General features: G+C 40.8%; 1 protein-coding gene across 1 annotated transcript; it reads left to right on the plus strand.

Annotated features, from left to right (window-relative positions):
• Positions 1-304: 304 nt before the first annotated feature.
• On the plus strand, positions 305-3,995 carry LOC112178782 (binding partner of ACD11 1). The gene is made up of 5 exons (XM_024317002.2): positions 305-473; positions 1,549-1,652; positions 1,751-1,826; positions 3,085-3,165; positions 3,245-3,995. Exons 1-5 carry the CDS (start codon positions 468-470, stop codon positions 3,797-3,799), a joined length of 822 nt encoding a protein of 273 aa, XP_024172770.1. The 5' UTR covers positions 305-467; the 3' UTR covers positions 3,800-3,995.
• Positions 3,996-9,121: the final 5,126 nt, after the last annotated feature.

The following is a 9,121-nucleotide window of genomic DNA, read 5'->3' on the forward strand; positions in this document are numbered from 1 at the left end:
TAGAATTAAGTCACCTCATGGTAAAAATAGTAAGTATTTTTTTTTTACTGTTATCCCAAAAAAAAAGTCCACCCTATAACCCGAATTCCTTTCCAGAAGTCATGTATTCCTCTAACCGCGTCTTGGAAAACTGTCCTAGAAGGCCCCACCAGTCCAATTAGTGCCAATCAACGCGCTCACGTTTCACGACTCTCACGTTTCAAAGTGTCCTCCATCTGATTCTGACGGTACCTCACGTGCCACGGTCCGGGCACGTGCCTCCTCCTCTTCCTAAACCCTTCCTTGGCGCTTGCGTCACTATAAAATATCTCCTCCTCCATCCCCTTTCTTTTTCAGCCAAATATTTTCTCCGCGGACCGCGACAAAGTCTCGTAACTGTCCAAACAAGTCTCGCCTTTCTCCGGCAACTCTCCGGCACCATCGTTTCTTCAGCCCCGTAGCTCGATCTTCTTCCCTAACACCTCGCCATGTCGGTCAGTACTCTCTCTCTCTCTCTCACTCTCCTCGCTCTTTATTTATATATATTTCTGATTTTCTTTAGATTACAAATTTGATTGAGTTGAGGTGTTTGAGCTTTGAAGTGTTTGTAGATGATCAGGAGTAGTAGGTTCTCTTTGTATAGATTAGGCGATTTGTTGAACTTGTTCGCTCATTGACTCTCAGTGATTGGGACTCTGCCTTATTTTAGATCTGTTTGGAGCTTCATGCAAGAATAAGATTCAATGGATTGGTTGAATTGGATTCACATTTTCAAGTGAAGAATTGTAAATATGTGTATATATGTATGCATATGCTCATAGATTGGGTCTGTGTAGATTTGCTTTTTTGCGCTCAATGGATATCGTTTTCTGCGGTTGGCTTGTTTTATATGCTCATATGATCCCCGATGATCGTTTGCAAAAGTCGGTTCAGAATTCTGGAAATGTTAATTAGATTACATTTATGTTTTAGTTTCAGTCTTGTAAATATAATTACGACTACAACTTGAGAGATATGTTGTAGATCCGATGCTTGTACTGAAGTCAAAGCAAAGGCAACCCTAATAGAGTTACCTTTTCTTGTAAAAATGGCGTTGAAATGCTTACCAGAGGTCCGGAAGTAGTATCTTCTCCATATTTAGTTTACTGCTTTCACAACCTTTTTTTATTTATAATTTATTGCAACTTTGTTAAATGGGAGAAGTTATGAGGGTCGTCGGGAGAGTTAAAGACAGAGGAGTGGATTTCTCCGCATAGATTGTAATGTCCCTGATGACAAAAGTTTACGGTTGTAAATAATTTAGATGGAGGATTGACTACGCCTAGGGTTTGCGAAACTTAAGTGTCGCAGAGACCTGGACACCACTTATCCACTTGTTTATATACTTATATATGGGTTTTTTCGTGTAAGAAGGTTTGTATAAAACCTATTAATTGTTTTGGGAGCACTGAGATTGGCTACCTGACTTTGTGTTGTTATTTCTTGGTTAGCTATCTCTCCAAAATCACAGCATATCTATGATTCTGGTAATTATATTGTTTATGTCAAACTTATATATTTCTTTTGCAGGTAAACACCATCAAGGTCAGCAACCTTTCCTTGGGTGCAAGTGAGAGAGACATCAAGGAGTTCTTTTCCTTTTCTGGCGATATCGCATATGTGGAAATGCAGAGGTTTGATCCTTGTTTATTCTCATGCTTTGTTTTGTTTGATTCATTCCTCAATCTTTTCAGTATTTATGTATGAATGAAGCTCATCCAATGTCATGCAGTGACACTGAGCGGTCCCAAATTGCATATGTTACCTTCAAGGATCTACAAGGAGCAGAGACTGCTGTGCTTCTTTCGGTAATGGAAATTCTTTTATGATCACTTTGTTCTACCCTTCTCTTACTCTCATGATCATTTACTGTGCATTGCTCAGCTGTTGTGCTAATCACTTTTTCATGGTTTGGCTTGATGCCCCAAGTATATCAGTTATGCTTTGCAAACATGTGGGCACCTAATAAACAAACAAATGCATTAGAAATTGATATAGCTAATATGAGGTTGGTGAGACTGGTGAGTAGAATTGGACAATCTGGACACACACACACAAACACACACACACACACACACATATTTAAATGGTTTTGCTCGACTGCTTGGATCTTCTTGTATTGAAAATGATTTGATGCATGTCTGCTGTTGAAAAACAGAGCAACTAGACCTGGTTTAATGTTGGCTATAGACCATTTTATCCAAGCCATTATTATTTCACTGCTTGACTTGATTTCATACTCTTTATTGGCTCTAGCTCTAGAGTGATTCACATGTGGTCCAAATTCAACTTAGAGGTTGATGAGGAGAATATTGCTGGCTGAGATGGTGAGAATAACATGGAAACTAGTTTACGACCCTTGAGCTGACGGATCACTTAGAAGTCTTTTTTTTTTTTTTTTTTTTTTTTTTTTTTTGTGAAAGAAAAAAAAATTATTGATGCTTTGGGTTATGTTGCATTGATTATAGGTGTTCCTGGCAGTTTATGAGGTTATCATCTAAGTTCTCAGATACAGGTAGTTATAAGAGTTTGTGAAAATTGAATTTGAGGCCACACTGAATCCTACCACAGCCTGGGATTGGTTATTTCTCTATCCTTTTTGGAAGTGGGAATTCTTTAGCTGCTAGTAAATGACATAGGATAGTGCATTACTATTTTTGTAACATAGATCCAAGATGATATGGACCATCGTTGAAGAGGAAGATTTACAAAATATTGGTTGGAAGTCTGTCTAATATCCGTTGCTGCTCCAGCTATAATTCACTAATGAGTGCTTACTTCAGTTAGGATATGTGATCGTATAGGAAGACATAGTAATGCTGTTGTACAAAGTTCAGGTAGTCAATTTTCAATTGCATCATTTAGAAAGTAGTCATGACTCAGATTGGCTAGTGGCACCCCCACGTAACTAATATACAAAATGAAATTGGAAAGAATACTAATTCTAATTTACTGACTGAAGCTTTGGTTTTGCTTTAGCAATTGCATTTTTGTGATTTAATTGGTGGTCTAGCTTCTTTGTGTGAAACATGTTTAAGTTTCACTTTTAACTTTATGTCATGACAGGGAGCTACAATAGTTGATATGTCTGTAACCATAACTCTCGCTCCAGAATACGAGTTGCCACCTTCTGCAATAGCACCTTCTGTAAGCGTTTTGCACAGAGCTTCTACATCATAGTTTACCCCTACAATTTCGATGACCTGTTATGCTCCATTCTCTGCAGGTAACTGATAAAGCCCCTGGTGGTGCTGAATCTGCATTTCGGAAGGCAGAGGATGTTGTTAGCGGCATGCTTGCTAAGGGATTTATCTTGGGGAAAGATGCAGTCAACAAGGCAAAGGGCTTTGATGAGAAACACCAGTTGACCTCAACAGCTTCAGAAAAGGTTGCTTCTTTTGACAAAAAGATAGGGCTCACTGAGAAAATAAGTGTTGGTACTTCTGTGGTGAGTGAAAAAGTTCGCGAAGTGGATCAGAAATTCCAGGTCTCTGAGAAGACCAAGTCAGCTTTTGCTGCTGCTGAGCAGACAGTTAGCAATGCTGGATCTGCCATTATGAAGAACCGATATGTGTTTACTTCGGCTGCATGGGTTTCGGGTGCTTTCAACAAGGTTGCAAAGGCAGCTGGTGATGTTGGTCAGAAGACAAAAGAAAAAGTTGAAATGGTGGAAGAGGAAAAGAACAGAAAAATTGAGGATGACTATGCTCAAGTTCTGTCTGAGTCTCCAAAAGCATCTGGACCAAGTGGGCATGAACCTGTTAAAGGTTTGATCCTTTGATTTTCATCTGTTGTAAATACCTTCAAACTTTTGGATGCCATTCTCTTTTGATTTATTGCTTTAAACTTCTAGCATGAAAGTGGTGAATGTAGGACATATTCTTCCAAATTTGTTTTGACATGTGAAATTAATATTTTTACCCTTCTTGCATGAGAATGTCAGTAAACCAAACCTTTATTGGGCTACTGATTTGTTATTTCTTGTTGTTGTTTCCCTTGACAAGTTCCTGATGTCGAGTTGGTATAAATAATTAAAGCTATAGAATCAGATACAATGCAGACCCTCAACTTGTAAGAGATTCTTGTTTTGTCCCCTTCGAATTTTGCAAGATTTTCAATTGTTTTGTTGCAAATTCCAGTGACGAGTTGCAAACTTGTTCTTGTTGGACAAAGTGTCGGTTGCAAACTGTCAATGGCTTCTGGGTATTTTTCTTTGCTCAATTTTTGAAGTACATATTTTTGGTTCTTGCTTCTTTTTTTCACTCGTTCAGCTGTTCCTTCAAACTTCAGAGGATGATAACTTCAAGCCCGTATTAATTTAATATTTGCAGAAATAAGAAATTGTTTTTTTGGACAAAGCAGAAATAGGAATTGAAGGCATACAAATCGGGAAATAAGTATGAAGTTTTGGAGTTCAAGTTGTCTCACTACCCATGTTCTAAATGCTTCTTTTACCAATGAATTTATAAACAAACTAGCAAAAGGGGTGAAGTAACAGCATAAGTGCAGAACGTCATTTTTACTGAGTATTCTTTCGACCCTTACTTGAGTCGACGGCGGTTTAGTCTCTCCCTCCTCATCTTCTTTCATTTCCTAGTCATCTCTCTCCTCTCTTAGTCTTCTCTCTGCCTCAATCCAAAGTCTTCTGATGGCGTTAATAATGAAATGGCGTCTAAGCTCGCAGCCGCCCTCGCCACTCAAGTTGGAGGGTAACGTTGTGGATCTCGATGCAAGGTTAGAGGCTGAAGCTGATGTTTTCTTGGTTATCAAGTTCTCCTCCACTCTTAATCCCATCTCGACCAATAAGTTCATGTCCACCATTTGGTCCTATCATTGGGAAGTTCTCGGTTCAAGAAAGCCTCAATGACAGGTTCTTGTGTCGTTTTTGGGTTTCTGAGGACAAGTAGCGAGTTTTGGCCAAAAGCCTGTGGTATTTTCGAATGGTGACCATCGTTCTAGCAGGCTATGTGTCACAAGCCGACTTTTTATGCAGCGAAATTAGTCCGTGAGGCGTCAAGGTTCCTCTGAACCGAGGCCATCCTATCTTCTTTTCTTCCTTGATACTCCATTTTTCTTTCTCTCTGTGTGCTTCTCTTGTCAACTTGACCTCTTTCAACATCGACCCCTTACTTGTTGGGGTTTACCAACGAAAGTTACTCACACATGAGTCTCACACCTTGTGACTAACTGATCACTTCCTTGTGTCATGGTTGTCTTCCAAGACACTAGCTCAACCGATAAGCTTCTATGTCATCCTGGCTTGTGTCCAATGTTGACCCGTGTGCATCCTGCACATCGATAGCAAGCAGCATGACAATGTGCTGAGACCTAGTTGGCCTTCATATTCCCTCGTTGGGTCATTCCTTAGTAGCTTGCATAACTCATTCGCCTCATGGGCACCACTTACACAACTCACTCAACCCATGGGCAACACCTGCCAGCATACTCAAGCCTTGAGTGTCTTCCTGACAAGCCATCCTGGCCATATGGCCTTTCCCTTCTAACGAGACTAACCATGTTCTCTTCTTGATGATTGTCATGGCTTTAAGGCATGTCCTCGCCCGTAGGCCCATCCGCAAGTGGGCGTACCGTCTTGCATGTTGGCACGTCACTCGAGTGAGCAACTCACCATCGATGCCCCTCTCGAGTTTGCCTTAGTCTAGCACGGGGTCGCCCCTCCCCTCCCGTGCTTGTTGGCATCACTTTCCTTTGGGCAAGGTCGAACCCTAACATATGCCCACGTCGCTTGCTCCGTGGCCAATGAGCACCACGGGGTCCCGATATATCTTCCGTAAGCCCACATGTTTGTCTAATGCTGATGGCATAAGGACCGCCCACATACGAACCTCGCCCTCAATGTCGACCCTCAATATCAACTTTTTTGCCAATACTGTCCACGAGACTTTCCTGACTCATGGAAACACATGTCGCCCCTTTGTGATGACATATGCCTAGCCCCTAGGCCCCCAACGGGTCCCCAGGAGAAGCTCACTTAGTGCCCCATGAAGGCCATCACTGGAGGTGGTGGAGAGCTACACACCAGGTCTCCCATTATAGAGCATACCGGGCTTAAATGGCCAAGGTGGGAGGAAACATCAAAATAGCCAAAGAGACTAATAATCCATAATTAATTCATAGAAAATCTAAATGACATGCCGTTAAGTGTGTTGGACTCGTCTCGAGGTCCTTGACATTTCTTCTGTTTTGAGTTTTCCCAAATTCTAAGCCGAAGCACCTCGAACCCGAGCTCCACTTAATTATGACAATGCCACTCGCCCTCTATTTAGTTCCAAGCTCGCCATTGGGTCTCCAAAACTCGCCCCTCTTGGCATCTCCTTCATCAAGTGTCACAATAGCACTACTCTTAAGTACGGCTCGTGACACTATGATAGTATTAGGTGATGTCATAGTGGTGCCGCTTAGGGATGACAAAAATCTCCAGCGGGGCGGAGCTTTATTGGATACCCGCCCCTAATGGGGGGAGGATTCGGGGACAAATGGGGAATAGGGATGGAGATCCCCAATCCCCGCTATCTAAGATTGGGGATGGGGCAGGGATGATATTGTAATCCTCATCCCCAAACCTGCCCCAATAATATATACATATATTTAATTTATACATTTTTTAATTATATATATTAATTTATTTTTTTATAATATAAATCACAAATATATACATTTACTACTTTATTTTAATGGTTACATTTTTACAATATAAAAGGACCCTAACTTCATAAACAACAACCCAATCGTTCATATTGTGTATGAATTTAATACCCAATCGTTCATAAGGACCGCCCCATTGCCATCCCTAGTGCTGCTCACTTCTCTCTCTGTTTAGATCCAGATCCATAGGGTTCCACTGGCTTACGCTGATAGGACTTGGGTGGCTAGGATTGGTTATGCACTAGGGAGGTACTTTCATGTTGATTGGCGATGCTTAGAGCGCAATTGATGGAAGTCTTGGACGTGAGCAAGCCATTCATACTTTGGGACCAAGTGTTGCTTCTCCAACTCATTTGTATGTGAGTTGGATTTTGGATATCAAAAGGCCTATTTGGCGTGTCTGGATGCCTATGGCATGGAATTCAGGACTGTCGGGGACCGAAACAATGGGTGTTGCCAGTGTTACCATCAGCATCTATCTCAATGAGGCCGGCCATCAACTTTGTTTCGCTTCCAATGGTTTTTCCACCACCATGGAGCCCTTCGACTTGGGGTTTTTCTCGTGCATCAATTATGGGAGTCCTTGTGGGACCCAATGCTCTTCTTCAAGTTGATGTGACGGGTGCTCAACTATAGATAGTTTGATCCTATGTTGCGGCCACGGTTGTTGTGCTACTGCCATTTATGCAGGCCCTGATCCTTAGTGCTCCAATTGCCTCCAATCCCCTGGACCTCCCAACTCTCTCAATTCCTAGCAATCTGCTTTAGGTAAGAGAGCGGGTTTGGATGCACTCTCCTCTCCCAAGAAAAAGGGGAGGGTCGGTGTTCTCGATACCCTCGCATCCTCATCGTCTTCCTGGTTTGGATGGTATCTTAGATGGACTGGTTATCCGTGTTTTTCAATGTTAGCTTCGACTACTGCCTCTGAAAGGAAGAAGAGAAGATTCCACTCAATCTCAACAAACTTAAGGATGTTGTAAGCTCCAAATTGAAGGCTCAAATTTCTTCTACGGAAAAGAAATCATCCCTTTCAGCCTTATAGGGGAGCAATCATCCCTTCAAGGAAGATATTTTCATCTAGAGTTGTTAACGTTGCCTTGAAAAAGACTCTTTTGGATAGGATGAATGAGAAAACTCATATAGAGGTTTGATCTAGTGTCCTTTTTTTTTTTTTTTTTTTAGGAGATCAATCGAAATTTTTTTTAATAATGTGGTAAACGTTACAAAGAAATATGCAATAGTGTGGCTCGATAAATCAAGTCCCCTAAAATAAAATTACAATTACTACACATTAAACACTAAAGCATAAGAAAATTGATAAACGAGCATGTCACACCCCATACTTAAATTTAGTAACCACACAGTTAAGACTCCTCAATTAATATAGGTTATCTCCTTAGGAGTAAGAGTAACTCATACGGCGAAAAGAGTAAAAACTAAGATAAAATTTTGTTCCCCGCCCTAAGTCCGTCAGCAAAATCAAACCTTAGGATACAAGAAGAAACCTTAACCGCCATGGACATCAACCCAAAGTGGTCATCACTCATAGAACCGCCGCCAACATCACTACCACCATTGGCAATGTTGTCACCTCCAACAATGAATCCATGAGGTCAAGATCTAGGTTCAAGATCAGATCCAAACCTAAAACTATATACAACAAATTGATCAATTCCACTGCGATATCGTAGCCATGATCCTCCACTGGTGAGACTTGCTTGCGGTTGAGGATGCACCACCAAAATCACCAATTCGATTATGGCTAGATTCATCCGTGGACTCATCCATGACTCACCAACTTAAAGCGATGTAGTATTGATAACCCCACAACTAATTTTGAGTATGGAGATTGATGTCATTTTTTTAGTTTCTTTGTACTCGAATAATTTTTCTATGTTTCTTTGAGTGATCAGGTGTATCAGTGTAGTATTATGTGTGAAAAACTTATTTTCTCAATGTCACTCCATGATAAATTCCTTTATAATGCTACAGTTTATCAATAAAATTATGATTTCTACTAAAAGAAAAAAATAGCTGAGAATGCACGGTTTACAACTGAGGAAAGGATTGCGTTTGTTATGGTCTTACATTTTTCATTTCTTTTCTTCTTCTTTTTTGTTGCATGTTGATGCAGCAGCAAACACAAAAAAAAAAAAAAAATCCTAACTGCTGCAAAGTTGAACGATTTCGTCGAACTGTTTCGGTTTTGGTCCCCATAATACAATACCAACTAATGTAGTTTCAGTACCCATCAGCGCCGAACTGATTTGCCTAGGTCTCTATTCCCTTCCATCTTCTCAACTGCTAAAGCCTAGACAAAATTGATCTCCTTTAATCTTTAACTTGGAATATGGTGAACTTGGCCGGCCATGTGACTAAAGGCTTCAAAATCAGATGCTTAACAGATACCTAAAGGTAATTAACCTTATTCATATCA

The sequence above is a fragment of the Rosa chinensis genome, chromosome 7, assembly GCF_002994745.2.
Source record: "Rosa chinensis cultivar Old Blush chromosome 7, RchiOBHm-V2, whole genome shotgun sequence".
Classification (NCBI taxonomy): domain Eukaryota; kingdom Viridiplantae; phylum Streptophyta; class Magnoliopsida; order Rosales; family Rosaceae; genus Rosa; species Rosa chinensis.

Excerpts from the sequence above, each read along its gene's own strand:
- LOC112178782 (XM_024317002.2), top strand. Across the intron at positions 1,653-1,750 it reads GCATATGTGGAAATGCAGAG|TGACACTGAGCGGTCCCAAA; the intron begins GTTTGATCCTTG and ends AATGTCATGCAG. Across the intron at positions 3,166-3,244 it reads CTTCTGCAATAGCACCTTCT|GTAACTGATAAAGCCCCTGG; the intron begins GTAAGCGTTTTG and ends CATTCTCTGCAG.